The sequence below is a fragment of the Schistocerca cancellata genome, chromosome 2 (assembly GCF_023864275.1).
Source record: "Schistocerca cancellata isolate TAMUIC-IGC-003103 chromosome 2, iqSchCanc2.1, whole genome shotgun sequence".
NCBI lineage: Eukaryota > Metazoa > Arthropoda > Insecta > Orthoptera > Acrididae > Schistocerca > Schistocerca cancellata.
Genome location: NC_064627.1, coordinates 863,714,583 through 863,731,967, shown reverse-complemented (window position 1 = coordinate 863,731,967; position 17,385 = coordinate 863,714,583). Strand labels below are relative to the sequence as shown.

Genomic DNA, 17,385 nt, shown 5'->3' with positions numbered 1-17,385 from the left:
TGTTGGTGGTGATCCAATTGTTGTATGGGGGCATTATGCTCAGAGGGTGCTTTGGTGTTTTTTGAGAGAGTAAGACTACATGCTGGCAGAGTGTTACACCCTCATAATATTACAGCCATCTACACTTCACAGATAAATTTCCTCACACGTCTCATACTTCTCGAAGGAAAATTGACTTTGGGCATGGAGGGACAAGAAAAACTTTCTCAATTAGCAGCCTGAATCTGCACTTCAGTGTCTCCCAGCCATTCATGCCATACGACTTTACTATATTCAGCATGCTAAACACATTAATCCCTCTACTTGTTTTAGTTGCCCTTGGAACTTTAGTAATCATGGTTGCTACAACTGCCTCATGGTCTCTGATGCAGTTTTCAGTATGGTTATCATCAAAGAGGTCAGGTCTCTTTGTTGCTCTGAGGTTGTTCATATCATGAGTGAGTGTATGCAATAACTAGGTAGTTGTCACAGACAACATTTAGTAATTTTTCATAGGATATCTTGTCACATCCACCACTTAGAAAACTGTAATTTTTGCAATTGACTGGTGGATGATTAAGGGCTCCTTCAGTGATGACAGTACGATGGGAACTTACATACTAGTGAAATGGAATTTTTTCCAAATATTTCTGTACCTCAATATAAGGACCCATTGTAAGTTTGTGCCTATCCTCAATACTGAGTCTTGTGCAGACAATCTCATATGTAGTTACAATTTCTGTATCAGTGGATTTGAGCTTCTTGTTCTCTGTGGTAAATACCACCATTTACCATTTGACTATGCTTTCAATATACACTTAGATTTACCTAAAAAATTTCACTGCTATCAATTTTGAGTTTTTAATGGCTTTCTGTCAGTGCCACCTCTTTTTGGGAGCACTTCCAACTCTGGCATTTTGTTGTGAATGCTTCAGCAGTTAATCACTGGGTATCAAGTCAGGATTACAAGGATAAGTTCTCCACAACAGCGTGAGCAGTATCTGAGTGTGTCCACATGATGTGCTGGAAGACGGTCTTCCCCAGACATTTATGGTACATTGAATGTTGTAATGGATCATACCTCCCCTGGTTGTAACATAGACCCTAACTCCTTCTGTTAGGTTAGACCAAAGTCTATAAAACAGCCATGGACTAGTCAAGGAATAAAGGTATCCTGCAAGTCAAAAAGGAAACTATATCTATCAGTAAGAAACAGCTCCGATGTAAAAGCTATAGATCAATACAAAACATACTGTCGAATATTGAAGACAATAATAAGCACATCAAATCACATACATTGTCAGAAAAGGACAGTCACATCAGATAGTAAAATAAAGACAGTATGGGATATAGTGAAGGATGAGTCTGGTAGAACCAGAGATGTAGAGGAGCACATAGCATTAAGAGTCAACAATACATAGGTAAACAAGTGTGCAGTGTTGCAGAACTTTTCAGTGAGCACATCGTAACTGTTGCTGAAAAGATAGGGTTCTTAGGTTCAGTACATGCTGCTATGTAATATCTCAGACCAATCCTACAAATTACTACAGTAATACGAGTATGACCCTCACAATACCAGTGGAACTAATGTTCACAATAAAATCCTTAAAGTCCAAAAATTCAATATATCAACAAAGTTGATTAAACAGTGTGCCTCTGAGTTTAGTGACATTTTAAGTTCTTTGTGTAGCCAATCTTATCAGTGGGACATTTCTTGAATGATTGAAACATGCTGAAGTTAAGCCTTCACATAAGAAAGGAGATAAAGAAATACCACTAACTTCCATCCAATTTCACTTTTGCCTGCACTCTCAAAAATTTCGGAAAAGATAATATACAGTCATCCTCTTTACCATTTGACCATAAATAAAATATTGTCCAAGTCACAGTTCGGATTTCTAAAAGGTTCCGATGTTGAGAAAACTAGCTACACATCAAATGAGAATGAGAATTTACTTAATTCATTAGATAATAAATTACAAGTTACTGGTGTATTTTGTGACCTGTCAAAGGCATCTAAATGTGTAAATCACAATACCCTTTTATGTAAATTAGAATATTGCAGTGCAGCAGGAATACTGCAAAATGGTTCAAATCGTATATCTCTGACAGAAAACAGAGGGTGTCAATAGGAAAGAGGCACATATCAAGGCATCAAGCATCATACAACTGGGAACCAATAACATGTGGTGTTCCCAAAATTCCATCTTAGGGCCCTTACTTTGTTTTGTGTGTCTCACTGAACTTTCATCAGTAACATTGCCAGATGCCAAGTTGTTTTGTTTGCAGATGATACAAATATTGCAATAAATAGTAAATCAAATAAAGCCTTAGAAAAGTTGGCTAATGAAATTTTCATGGGCATAAATAAATGGTTTCTAGCCAATTCTCTGCCATTAAACCTTAAAAAACATACTATATGCAATTCAGAACTTTTAAAAGGTTTCCTGTCATTATATGCCTAAAATATTACAACCAGCAGATAGAAGAAGTATACATCTTTAAATTCTTGGTCTTACAGCTGGATAATAAAATTGACTGGGAGGGGAAGACTGCAGAACTGTTGAAGCACTTAAACAAATCTCTGTTTAGTATGTGAATGTTGTCAGACATAGGTGATATAAAAATTAAAAAAAGCTGGCATACTATGTTTACTTTCATTCCATAAAATCATACAGGATTGTTTTCTGGGGTAACTCAACAAGCCAAGCTGAAGTTTTCCAAGCCCAAAAACAATTATTTGTGATGTTAACTGAAGGACATCCTGCAGAGGACTGTTTAAGGAACTAGGGATACAAACTACTGTTTCCCAAAATATTTATTCCTTAATGAAATTTGTGATTAAAAATAATCTTTTTTTTTAGCAATAGCTTAGTTCTTGGAATCAATACTAGAAACAAGAATAACTTCCACAAAGACTTAAAGCCATTTACTTTACTTCAAAAAGGTGTCCACTATTCAGCAATATATATATTCAATAAATGCCAGCAACCATAAAAAGTTTAACTAATAATAAAGTTCAGTTTGGGAAGAGTCTAATGAATTTATAGGTAGTCAACTCCTCCTGCTACAATGATGAGTTTCTTAGCAGAACCAATTTATGTTTGTATGTTATTAATAACATTACATAATGAGAATATCATGTAGAGTCTGGCTTCCATACAAATTTTGTGCAGTAATGCCTTCATTGCAAATAAGTGCTGTAAAATGTTTTTATTTTATTTTAATTTGTTTTTATTTGATGATGTGTGGCTATAGTAGCCTAAGCATTATCATATGCACCTAAGTGTATTGAGCATTTAATATTTGATGACAGGTTTTGTATCCTTCTATATGTAAACAAGCTTAAGATATGTTCTTCATTTGTAAATATTTATTGTGTATTCTTGATTTCTGACATGTTCCATATACCAGAGGATCTCCTCACTATGGATCAAATGGAACACAAGTACATCTAATCAAATCGTGAACAGGGTGTTTCTAACAGAATTAGAAAATATGTGTAGCACTGCTTTCACATCAAATTTGGTAAGATTAGGTCATGACAGTAGTTCTTCATAAAACTATTATTTCACTGCAATAGATGGTTCACAATATCAGTGAGTGATAGGCAGTTCGCTCTGTGATTCAAGCATGTTATGTCGTGCATTCTTGTATGTATCGAGTTCCTATAAAATGAAGCATGCTGGGTACTCCGTAGCACTGTGTCATCTATTATTCACCATCACTACATAATGGAGTACCACAAACTTAATCACAGGGAGAATGTTAAGAAAAAAAAATTAAGCAATCTTATTTTGCAGTCGATGTGTTATATTGAATCAGGGTCAACTTTTAATACATTATGATTTACATTAAAGAAACAAAGAGCTCTCAACTGTAAGAAATTGCTCATGCCAAACAGTGGATTAGCTGTTAATCAAGTGATTGCAATCAATCTTCGATTGTTAAATAAAAAAGAATTGTAATATAAAATTAGTTCTCCACCAGTTGTGTGTAGGCCTACTACTCATTTACAGCTGCTTAAACTCAGCACTGAATATGTATCCCAGGGGCATGTGGTTATGGATTGTGTGCATCTATGCCTGCAGGTACTTTAGGCCACTGAAATTCGTACTGTGCTTCTACCTACCTGTGATGATCCCTGTGTGGCTGTGGGGTGAAGACTGGTATCTATCCTTGGTTGTCAATGCCATCATCCGGTATGCCTGCAGCCTCAACTTCACCTGGCTAGTCAACAGTGCTGCACATATCTGGGGCAACAAGCCTTATGACAGGTTGGTTATAATGATTTGCTCGAGATCTGCAGATTCATACCAGTACTTAGTAACATGTAGCATCAATACGTTCATGACAAACACTGTCATGGGAAGCATTAGTTATTATGTATTTCAAAATTTCTTAATAACCAATAAATAAATAATAATAAAATAAGATAAGTAATAAAAAACTAGATGATATAGGGACAGTTTTAGAATAAAAGTGTGATAGAATGGTTTTGAAGGAAGGAAGAAAGAATAAGTTCAAAACGTTCTTGTTGTTGTGGTCTTCAGTCCTGAGACTGGTTTGATGCAGCTCTCCATGCTACTCTATCCTGTGCAAGCTTCTTCATCTCCCAGTACCTACTGCAACCTACATCCTTCTGAATCTGCTTAGTGTATTCATCTCTTGGTCTCCCTCTACGATTTTTACCCTCCACGCTGCCCTCCAATGCTAAATTTGTGATCCCTTGATGCCTCGGAACATGTCCTACCAACCAGTCCCTTCTTCTTGTCAAGTTGAGCCACAAACTCCTCTTCTCCCCAATTCTATTCAATACCTCCTCATTATTTATGTGATCTACCCATCTAATCTTCAGAATTCTTCTGTAGCACCACATTTCGAAAGCTTCTATTCTCTTCTTGTCCAAACTATTTATCGTCCATGTTTCACTTCCATACAAATACTTTCAGAAACGACTTCCTGACACTTAAATCAATACTCAATGTTTACAAATTTCTCTTCTTCACAAACACTTTCCTTGCCATTGCCAATCTAAATTTTATATCCTCTCTACTTCAACCATCATCAGTTATTTTGCTCCCCAAATAGCAAAACTCATTTACTACTTTAAGTGTCTCATTTCCTAATCTAATTGCCTCAGCATCACCAGACTTAATTCGACTACATTCCATTATCCTCGTTTCGCTTTTGTTGATGTTCATCTTAAATCCTCCTTTCAAGACACTGTCCATTCCGTTCAACTGCTCTTCCAAGTCCTTTGCTCCATGGATTTAAATTCCTACTCCGAATTTTTCTTTTGTTTCCATTACTGCTTGCTCAATATGCAGAGGCTACAACCCTGTCTCACTCCCTTCCCAACCACTGCTTCCCTTTTGTGCCCCTCGACCCTTATAACTGCCATCTGGCTTCTGTACAAATTGTAAATAGCCTTTCGCTCCCTGTATTTTACCCCTGTCACCTTTATAATTTGAAAGAGGGTATTGCAGTCAACATTGTCAAAGGCTTTCTCTAAGTGTACAAATGCTAGAAATGTAGGTTTGCCTTTCCTTAATCTTTCTTCTAAGATAAGTAGTAAGGTCAGTATTGCCTCACGTGTTCCAAGATTTCTATGGAATCCAAACTGATCTTCACCGAGGTCGCCTTCTACCAGTTTTTCCATTCGTCTGTAAAGAATTCGCGTTAGTATTTTGCAGCTGTGACCTATTAAATTGATAGTTCGGTAATTTTCACATCTGTCAACACGTGCTTTCTTTGGGATTGGAATTATCATATACTTCTTGAAGTCTGAGGGTATTTCGCCTGTCTCATACATCTTGCTCACCAGATGGTAGAGTTTTGTCAGGACTGGCTTTCCCAAGGCTGTCAGTAGTTCTAAAGGAATGTTGTCTACTCCCGGGGTCTTGTTTTGACTCAGGATCTTTCAGTGCCCTGTAAAACTCCTCATGCAGTATCATATCTCCCATTTCATCTTCATCTACATCCTCTTCCATTTCCATAATATTGTTCTCAAGTACATTGCCCTTGTATAGACCTTCTATATACTCCTTCCACCTTTCTGCTTTCCCTTCTTTACTTAGAACTGGGTTTCCATCTGACTTCTTGATATTCATACAAGTGGCTCTCTTTTCTCCAAAGGCCTCTTCAATTTTCCTGTAGGCAGTATCTGTCTTACCCCTAGTGAGATAAACCTCTACATCCTTACATTTGTCCTCTAGCCATCCCTGCTTAGCCATTTTGCACTTCCTGTCGATCTCATTTTTGAGACATTTGTATTCCTTTTTGCCTGCTTCATGTACTGCATTTTTATATTTTCTCCTTTCATCAATTAAATTCAGTATTTATTCTGTTACCCAAGGATTTCTACTAGCTCTCGTCTTTTTACCTATTTGATCCTCTGCTGCCTTCACTACTTCATCCCTCAGAGCTACCCATTCTTCTTCTACTGTACTTCTTTCCCCCATTCCTGTCAATTGTTCCCTTATGCTCTCCCTGAAACTCTGTACAACCTCTGGTTTAGTCAGTTTATCTGGCTCCCATATCCTTAAATTCCCACCTTTTTGCAGTTTCTTTAGTTTTAATGTACAGTTCATAACCAATAGATTATGGTCAGAGTCCACATCTGCCCCTGGAAATGTATTACAATTTAAAACCAGGTTCCTAAATCTCTGTCTTACCATTATATAATCTCTCTGACACATTCTAGTATCTCCGGGATTCTTCCATGTATACCACCTTCTTTTATGATTCTTTAACCAAGTGTTAGCTATGATTAAGTTATGCTCTGTGCAAAATTCTACCAGGCGGCTTCCTCTTTCATTTCTTACCCCCAATCCATATTCACCTACTATGTTTCCACCTCTCCCTTTTCCTACTCTCGAATTTCAGTCACCCATGACTATTAAATTTTTGTCTCCCTTCACTATCTGAATAATTTCTTTTATCTCATCATACATTTCATCAATTTTGTTCATCATCTGTAGAGCTAGTTGGCATATAAACTTGTACTACTGTAGTAGGCATGGGCTTCGGGTCTATCTTGGCCACAATAATGCGTTCACTATGCAAAACATACTTAGGAAAGGAAAAATCAACACAGTGAAAGGATGAAGGAGTACTATAGGGTAAGGAACAAAATATAAAAAACTGAAATTGGTATGTCATCATCTGAAGGCCCACACCAGAGGAAATAAATAATAAAATATTTTTTATGATATAATAATAATAGTAACTATATAAATTATTACTATTATTAATATTATAAAACTTATGTTACAAAATATGTGGGCTGTTTCAGACCCTAATATGCTAAATTTGAGGAATCATGGATTAGAGGATCAGCTTTTCTTCAGGAACATATTTTCCTATTTAACTTCAAACAATGCAAAATCCAGGAAGGACTGTAACAGTATTATGAAATGGATAGCTGCTACTCACGATATAGCAGAGATGCTCAGTCACAGACAGGCACAACGAAAAGACTTTCAGAAAGTGAGCTTTCGCACAAGGCCTTGTTCGTCAAAGGCCTTGTTAGCCGAAAGCTCATTTTCTGACAGTCTTTTTGTTGTGCCTATCTGTGACTCAGCATCTCTGCTATATGGTGAGTAGCAACTATCCTTTTCACAATATCGTTTACTATTTAACTTATTGTTTATGAGCTACACACTTTGCTGTGGTAAAGGGAAATGTAAGACGTGCTCATCATGTTTACTGTAGTGGCATATCAAGAGGGTTGTGAATGTAACTCATATTGGCATCAGAGCTGGGCAGATTGCCTGAATCATTAGTGAATTTCATGACAACAATTTATTTATTTACATTTTTTGCATGTAGGCCATCAAGCTGATGACTTTTGCAGTCATCATACATAGATTGTGTCGATTAATATAAATAACTCTTGCACACAGTAGTGGCACATACATTCATATCAATATTCTAATTATATTACGTGTTATAATGGAGGGCAAGTAGATTAGAATCCACTGAGTGAATATAAACATTTATTACCTATGAAGGCTTTTGATTGTCTGTGGAACAGCTTTGGTTCACAAGTTTTCAAAGCATGTTGCATCTTGTTGAACCATATATAGCTATTAATATAAGAACTATTGTCAGTCATTTCTAATTTTGTCCTCTGCCTGAAGTAGTTACCCTTACTTCTAGATTCATAATTATGTATATCACTGCACTTATTTACTTTGTTTTTACTATTTAGAAAAAATATAGTAAGTTTATACAAATACAAGGAATGCACTGTTAGATATTTATGGTGGACAAGGGTTTCATGACAGGACTCTCTGGACTTTAGTCTATGCATTAACCTAAAGGCTCTTTTCTGTAATACTGATATTCTATTCAGGTGCAGGTCTGCTGTACAACCCCACAGTTCAATACTGTAATTAATAAATGGATAATCTGTTCCACAGTAAACAATTTTTAGTGTTCGACTTGTGACTATTTTTTCCAGCTGACTTATCAGATACAAACTACTGCTGATAAGTAAAAAAGCAATGTTGTTTACCCAACAGAGATTTTTGTGCAGGAGGACACCAATAAAATTAATGTTATCTGCTTCTGCTGATGCAATACCACAAATATTTTTTTTATTTCAGCCTCATGAGAACCAGCTGTTTTAAATGTTAGTAGCTGGGATTTACTGATATTCGTGTTTAGACCCTGGTGTAGAAAATAAGTGGTTACTTCTGTCACACCCTTAGTTTTCATAAAATGAGAGGGAGGCATCATCAGCATAGGTTACTAGATGTGAATTGAAGGATTGTATTGTGTCATTGACATAAACCAAGGATCAATCCCTGTGGTACCCCTTGGATTACTGTATCTCTAGAAGACTGGAAATCTAGTGCCTTATTAAAAATTTTACATGAAAGTTTAATATGCCATTTGCAATTTCTCAGGTGTGTTGTCCGTAATTGCATAGCTGAGTCCTTGATGGTGTAAGCCTTCAGTTTCTTAATGAGCAACCCATGGCTGATTGAGTCGAAGGCTTTGGAAAGATCTAAGAACATGCCTGCTATCTTCACACCTTAGTCCAGGAGGGTGTACACTTTATGGCGAAATTCAGCAACTGCAGTAGTTGTGCACTGATCTTTCCTAAAGCTATGCTGTTTTTCTGTTAACAATTTGTTCTTTGTAAAATAAGCAGAGCACTGAGGAAGGATAACCATTTCAAAAACCTTACTAAAGGCAAGGATCAGTGATACTGGGTAGTAGTTTGAAACCTCTTTTTTACTCTCCTTCTTATGCACTGGTTTAAAATTTCTTATTTTTATACTACTAGGATAATACTACAGTTTATGAGGTACATTGGTGGTTTAACTCTTCCTTTTATTCATTTTTTAACTACTAAACTCGACATACCATACCATCCAGCTGCGTATATGTTCTTTAATGTGAGGATTATCTTGCTTATATCATTTACATTAACATCATCAGAGTTAAAACTCACTGCTTGAGGGGTGTGATTTGATGTCCCTCAGTGCATTTCTAAACGTATATTTGGTTTCTTGTTGGTGATATGAAATGTTTATCAAAAATGTTACATAATGTTGTTGGTTATTTTATAATATTACCATCCTGTATAATGAATAAGAGTCCTTTGATACTTATTGATCAGTTTCCAGGATGCCTTGCTTACATTTGTAGATTGTGAGATTTCATTACCTTGGACTTGTTTTCTAAGGTTTGAAAGTTCTGCTACAAAGATTTTCTTAGCTGTGCTATATTTTTGTTTGAAAATATGAGGTCTTGTTGATTTGGGGTGCGAGACATCTAGGTCATTAATATTTTGCGCAAGTTTAACAAGGCTGGTTGGAAGTCTGCGTTTGTAATTTCTTTCACTCTGACTGTGTATTGGCCCTGTCTGCAGTTCTTTAATGGGATAACAGGAAACAACATGTTTCAATAGGACATTATAAAATATTTGTTATCTGATCCTTCCTCATGGTAGATTCTATTGCACTTCTCCTCAGCTAGTTCAGTTTTCAGATAGTTGACCTTACTATTGTTCATAATACATTTCTTTTCAAAATTTTTGGCATTATTTTAGGAGCTGTTTTTCTATATTCTGTCTGTTGTGCAAGGTGATCTGTGAAATGAAAGGCTATTTTACTATACATAAGTGTCTTCCACAGCTTTGTTAATTATTGCATAATCCATCCCAGTAGAAATAGAATGTGAGACCCTGGTATCCATGGTAACTATATTTCTAAGACTGTATGAAGTTAATACATCTACAAGTTTCATGCTAGTTATGTTGTTGGAGATTTATCAGTGTTAAGGTCTCCAAGTATACTAATGTCACTGAGACCAGTTTGCCTAATTATGGTATTGAAGCTGCTTATAAAATGGATTACATCTGCACAAGATGGCCTGTTTATACCTATTACTTTGTTTCACTGCATTGACTCTATGCTCTTATAACTGAATTGCAGTAACACATATGTCTAATATCCCCTGTTCACTATATTGCTCAGTAAAAGTAGGTTTCTTAGATTGACTGTGTCCTCTAACAAAGATTGCCACACCTCCACCCTTATGCTGTTTCCTGCAATCACTATTTACCAGTACATAACTATCTAGCTTCTAATACTGAATTTCATTACATTATAGACCAGGTTTAGTTAACTCTAACACTTGTGATGAAAGCTCAGTTACAAATACCTGTAGTACACTGAGTTTCTTTGTAAGGTACTGCACATTCAGATGTGTCCTATAAGTGTAGCCTGGTTTTCTTCTCTTTTTATATGCCTGTGGATGTCGTAGTGCTCTGTGAGAGTCGAGCCAAGATTCTATGTATATGTCTGTGGATGTAGTTGTGTTCTGTCAGAGTGGAACCAAGATTATCTTTGGTGTTGTAGTTATCTTCTACATGTGTGATTACATTGAGTGCACAGGGTCACAGGGTTCACATACATCTAGTTTGCCTAGTTGATCGCTGCTTTAATGGTTCTTTTCTCTAAAACAAAAAAAAACAAAAAAAAACAAAAAAAAAAAAGAAAGAAAAACTTCACGATTATAACCTAGTGTTATTGGTTCCTTCTTGTTGGTGAATTGGACACGTAGAATTTTTATTTTATTCACTAACCTTAATTTTCACATAGCTGAATTTTTCACATAGTTTTTGTAGCACTGAATTGTGAGTTTCTATTTCCCTATTAACACAAGACCACTGTGGAAGGTCATATCATACTGGCACATTTGTTATGATGATATTGGTGTAGTGTAATTGTGGCAATAACTTTCTATAACTTCTCAGTGGTGACTCACTTTTATTTCTGTATACATCACCTACAAGCACAATGCAGTCGTCTTTACTACGTTCATTTGTTTCTACAGTTACGTTTTCTACCACAGAACTGAATATGGCTCCAGGTTTGAGTTTAGCAAACATCGAATAATCAAAATTCATATTTTCACGGAGAAAAACAGAGCGGCTTTTTCCATAGCAATCAGCGTAAATTAGGAATTTTTTTTGTTTTTCTTGATGCGTGAACATTTCTGTTTAGAGTTTTGTTGGACATCTTGTTGTGTATTGGTTTGCCTGAGCTAATAGTTGCTTCACAGTCTGAGTTTGGGTTCTTAGATAGCACAAGTGAAGAAGTAAGACCTACATATTCTGCTTACTTGTGCATTTTCTTTCAGTAAACAAGAAATACAAAATTGCCTTGAACAGTCAAGAGGGATGGTCTTTGCTGTGAAGGTGTCCAGAATAAAATGAGACGACTCAGAGCAGACTGGTTACCAGCTGTTACAATTATTACAATTTTTTTCAAATGTGGCTTGAATAAAATGTAATTTTTGTATAATTTTTGTTATTGGTACTTGTAAGTTGACAGACATCTCAACACATGAGCCATTAGTGACAAGTTAACCACAACATGTCCCTTAACAAAAAAAGTTGTGACTGTGATTTATCATTCATCAAAGTTTTCTGATTGCCATTATGGCCATTTACGTGTATGTAATAGACTACTTCCACTTTGTAGTGACACTTACCACGAAACTAATGACACATGGCATATACTTGCTTCTGATTACAGTGTTTAAACTCAAGTATGGCTGAAGACAAGAAGGTATAAGAAGTACACTAGCATCAGCAAATAAAGCTTTCTTTAGTAAAATAGCTCTACCAATATTAGATATTGATATGGAACTGAGGAATTAGTTCTTGATAGTGTACATCTGGAACACAGCATTGTATGGACATACAATGTGGATCATCAAAATTCTGGTGAATAAGAACCTGGAAGCATGGTGCTGTCAGTAAATGTCAAAACTTAAGTGGAGAGATAAGGTACAAATTGGACAAGTACTCGAAAGAAGAGATGAGGAAAGAAATCTATGGAAGACAGTTTAATGAGACCTCTGCTGTAGCACCAAAGAATTAACCTGCCAGTGGAAGGAGCAGTAGAGGAGACAATAGTTAAGGCAGATCATACAGATGCAGATGAAACTGTAGAAGATTGTGTAACATCTATATAAAAAGATGCACACAACATAGAAAGATGGAAGACAACATCAGCCCATCTGAAAGACTCATGACTGAGGAAAGGGAAGAAAACCCTTCAGGAAAGAGGCCCATCTTATTTTTGAGGCACTAAAAATTTAATAAGTTAAATCTTATTCTAAAGCATTTTGAGTGACTTTTGCAATGTTTTATGTGGGTGAACTGGATCTGCATCTAATACTCTACCTGTCCAATATACATTGTTTGGAGTTCAAGTTTCTTTTTTTAACAATCCAGCAAATGCACCAAATTTTATTTGCACCACTGTCCACTGGACCTTGCCTTTCAAACAGGAACATTAGCATGCTGATACAGAAAAGCTTACTGGAATGGCAATAACATGGGAAAAAAAGCTTTTGATAAATTCTTGCATTCAGTTTACTTCCATACTTACCCAATTATAACATGAGTCTTTTGCCAAAATTCACCATTAAAAAAATACAGGATCATCTTAAATTTACTTACTAGCTGTAAGTTGATGTCACATGCAGAATCATTTTGAGGGATTCAGAAGTATTGGAGGGGGGAGGGGGGGGGAGCAGTGACACGAACTTGGCCAAAAACAAGGATGAATATGGAGAGCAGAGGGGAGGGGTATGTGGACAGCAGATATTGTCATGCTGCCAACCAAGGGAATATATGTCATGTACCTTGGCTTTTTATGAAAATCTACCACATTTATAGTGCAGTTTGCCTGAATTCATTTGTAGTCAGAATTCAACAGAGTTTAAAATTGGACAAATATTCAACAGTGGTATAATTTTCTGCAGGGGACTGAAAAAGTCTAGATATGAGTCAGAGGAGTACTTTTGTTTAATGGAGCAATGTTGTCAGTGCTCGCCATGAGGTGTGAAAGGAACCAAAGGCGGTAAGTCAGCTACTGGTTCTGCACAGCCAGTGGAGAAAAGTAGCCAGACAGTGTCTGGAAGCAAGAGAGAAAAAATATTGTCACGTTCTCTTGTCGATGTAGATGCACAATTCACTATGCATTTGGGAGGGGGGGGGGAGGAAAGAACTGTGTTCTCAGGTCACACCATAATCACCGTAACCTCAGAAATAACGTAACAGTTTATTTAGAACAAACAGCCAAATATTTGTCACAATCAGTATTATATATTTCATTGTTCCTCAATTCACTCATATTCACTCATAGCAGTTTCAGCCGTACTATTAAGTCTCCTCCCCCTCCCCCCAACCACCAATTGGAAATCATGAAATACTTGGAACAAACAGCGTAATATCGGTAAAAGTTGTATACAGGACATTCCTTCCACTTTTGTTCTTCATGTGTGATATTTGTAGCTAATGTTGCAAGTAACCAACAACTTTAGCTGCTATTTTACATTTTGAGCAGAAACGCTGGAAACTGAAAAACGAGTAATGTCAGAAATGCAAACATCGCCAGGTCCTGCTGCACCTTCCATCCTCTGCTATATGTAATTCATACAGCCACATATTTCATGTCAGGACTGGTCTCCTAGTGCCGTGCGGGATTAGCCAAGTGGTCTAAGGCGCTGCAGTCATGGACTGTGTGGCTAGTCCCGGCGGAGGTTCGAATCCTCCCTCGGGCATGGGTGTGTGTGTGTTTGTCCTTAGGATAATTTAGGTTAAGTAGTGTGTAAGCTTAGGGACTGATGACCTAAGCAAATAAGTCCCAAAAGATTTCACACACATTTGAACATTTTTGAACTGGTCTCCTAAGCCATCAAACATGACACTATACCTAAACTGTGATGCAGTAAAAATAATATAGGACAAAAATGAAAACTCAAATACAAGTACCAACCAACAACAGTGTACATAACATGCATCAAAATGCTTATTGGAGACTTGATCATTGTGTGGTAAATGCTTTCTGAATTTGCAGGATCATATTGTGGCCCAGATATTTGTGACAACAAACAGGGTTGTGCTGCTCACATATAGAAATACATGGCCTCTTTTCTCACTTCTCATTGGTTAGCTGAAAATAGCATGCTAGATAATGACACCCTCAGTGTGGTGTGTGGTGATGGTGGTGATTACTGTTGTTCTGTGAAAAACAGTGATACCATAGCAACTGACTTGGATAATAAGCATAACAGAGGGTGAAGATAAAATTAATGTAAACCATTACTCTTTATTTATTTTATTTCTTATTGTATTATGAAAATGAAGACATTCAATAAATAGGCATAATGTTTACTTTTTAGGGAGATACTTTATATCAGAAAAATTTTGTAATTTTGATTTGTTGGAATATGTTAAAAATAAAATTTTCTCAAATAATCTCTTGAAGAAGGTGGTCATCTCATACTTAGCATCATCTTATACTTGGGTAAATATTGTATTAACAAAAATAGCAGTCTGAGCTCAGTCCCAAAAAATACCCCAGACCATTGTACCAATACCATCTACCATCAAATATCACTCTTACCACTATGCACCAAGCTAAATACCAGTAATCAGCATTAAATTATTTTAAGGATTAATGCTAACAGCTCAACAAATAGCTGAGATGTTCATACATACATAAATAAGACAGAGAACTTTGCTAGTATTCAAACAAAGAGGTGGAAGAGGCGCCTTGACCAACATGAGTCCGAGGAGTGTCTTTTTTTGTAACCTTGATCTCCTTGCATTTTTCCATTTAGTCCAATGTAATGCATATACTTATGAAGGAAAAATCATTTTTTGATATTCTGATCCAAGAGAGGTGCTGATTTTGAAAGCTGTTGTACTCAGGTATTAGCAACTCTTCCCCGCCTCACCAAGAAAATCTTTAGGCTTCACGGAGAGAAAATTTAATGGTTGTACATACTTTGGGCATCTTATTGTATTTGTAGTTAATGCAAATGACAAAATCATTTCATCATCAACACCAAAAGAAAAAAAACGACTGTTGAGAGCATGACAGCAATGAAAAATATGAAGGTTACCATTGGCCATTTAGTCTCTGCTGATGTGAACCAACTGCCTTCTTTCTAACAAATCTTTCACATTTACTTCTAATGCTATCTTTCAAGAGTTACAGAAACTAAACTATTTAGTCCAGCAGTTTTGTGACTTCAGTATGCCACTGGCATGGTCTGTTAGTATGTAATCTGGAAAAATATTGAGTTTTGATTTTTTTCCATGTCAACAAATCATTCAAAAAGAAAAAGAAAATAAATTGATGCCTGTTTCTTGAAAACATTCTGCTTGCCTTAGAGACTTTCAAGCGCAATTGTTATTATTTTATGGGACATCTGTCAAGCATAGTCGGAGAGATAAAAGATTATCATTATCTTTAAGACATCAAATGATGTGTGACATCAAAGACCACATATCTCATCCCATGTATTAGTAGCAAATTGTACTTCTTGCTTCTTTAATACAACCTGATTTTCTCATTTCTTTTAGACGTATCAGCCCAGTGGAGAACCGTTTGGTGGCATTTCTAGCAATGGGTGAGGGGTGGCACAACTACCATCATGCCTTCCCCTGGGACTACAAGGCAGCTGAGCTGGGTGCATACGGCTTCAATGTTACCACCCTGTTTTTGGACCTCTTCGCACGCCTCGGTATGGTGTACGACAGAAGAGTGCCTTCTGAGGACCTAGTCCGTCGGACAGCACTGATGAATGGCGATGGTTCTCACCCTGTGTACCGCCGAAATGATGTCACTGACTTGTCCCTGCAGAAAGCACCTGCCACAGGTGGTTCATGAGACTGACCAAGCTTGCAGTGTTGTTATCTGGCTGCGTTCGATTTTGGCATGTTTGAGTTGCGTGATTCATGCAGAGGTGGAACATATGCTAAAAAAAATGTATGAAACCTAAGTAGTAGTGAAATCACAATTAATTCCATTTCTTCAATTCTGTCTTGCTGTGTACATGCAAACCCAAGTGCACAAGATGCATTGGCTGTAATGGTGGTTTTATCATAGTTTGGAACAGTGATACTGCCACTACATTGGGGCCTAATGGCTATGTGTTTAAGGGCTACCATGTGAGCAAAGAACACAACAAGTTATGTTTGTTATTAAAGGACTCTGTGATGAGCAAAAAATGAAGTGCGAAACATGTATACAGTATAACTTTGATTTCTGTTTCCACTGAAGTAGAATCCTTTCCTGTATGGTGCATTGTAGTACCCAATAAGAAGTATGTTACATGCGTGTTATTTATTTCAATCCAATGCAGTTGCTGCATAATCTCTGCCTCATTGACAAATTTTTTTACCATAGCATACCGCTTCCTTTCTTTTAGTTCTAATGATATGACAAAAGGTATTTATAACTGTTCACAACTGTTCTTGTACATCTCCATATGTGATAATTCATAAACTTTCTTTTTATGAGGTGAATGTAATTAGATAACTACTAATTATTTTGTTTGGTTTATCATATAGTTGTCTAGTACAAGCCACTCACATCTTGATACCCTCCCTGGTATTTATTTATTTCTGATCACATATGTGAAGGAAAAATCTTTTCAGAAATGAAACACAGTAATTTAAAGCAAAACAGAGATTTTAGTGTGACACTAAAATCAGTTGAATGCCATAAATGATTTCTTAACTGATGAGGTCCAATGACAATGTTAGTGTATATATATATATATATATATATATATATATATATATATATATATATATATATATATATATATATATATATATATATATAGTGTGAAAAGTTAGCTAGAAACAGTAAGCTGTAGACAGCTAATAGGTCAGATGCACAATAAAGTTTCTTTGCAGTGGATCTAATGAATGTTCTTCATTGAACATTTTCAAAAATGGGCTTCACTGAAGATATTAAGGTCTCTATTTTATCATTGATAACTTTGAATATTACTGCTGAGTAAAAGAAAATTGCAATCTTGAACAGAGAAATTTATTTTCTTGATTGATAAATG

General features: G+C 36.3%; 1 protein-coding gene across 1 annotated transcript in view; it reads left to right on the top strand.

Moving 5' to 3' along the window:
* The window catches only part of LOC126159429 (acyl-CoA Delta-9 desaturase), a 38,932-nt gene extending 21,876 nt beyond the window's left edge, over nucleotides 1-17,056 (top strand). The window contains exons 3-4 of the mRNA XM_049916530.1: nucleotides 4,071-4,256; nucleotides 15,887-17,056. Coding sequence (XP_049772487.1) covers nucleotides 4,071-4,256; nucleotides 15,887-16,193 — 493 coding nt within the window. The 3' untranslated portion in view covers nucleotides 16,194-17,056. The remainder of the gene's footprint in view (nucleotides 1-4,070; nucleotides 4,257-15,886) is intronic.
* Nucleotides 17,057-17,385: the final 329 nt, after the last annotated feature.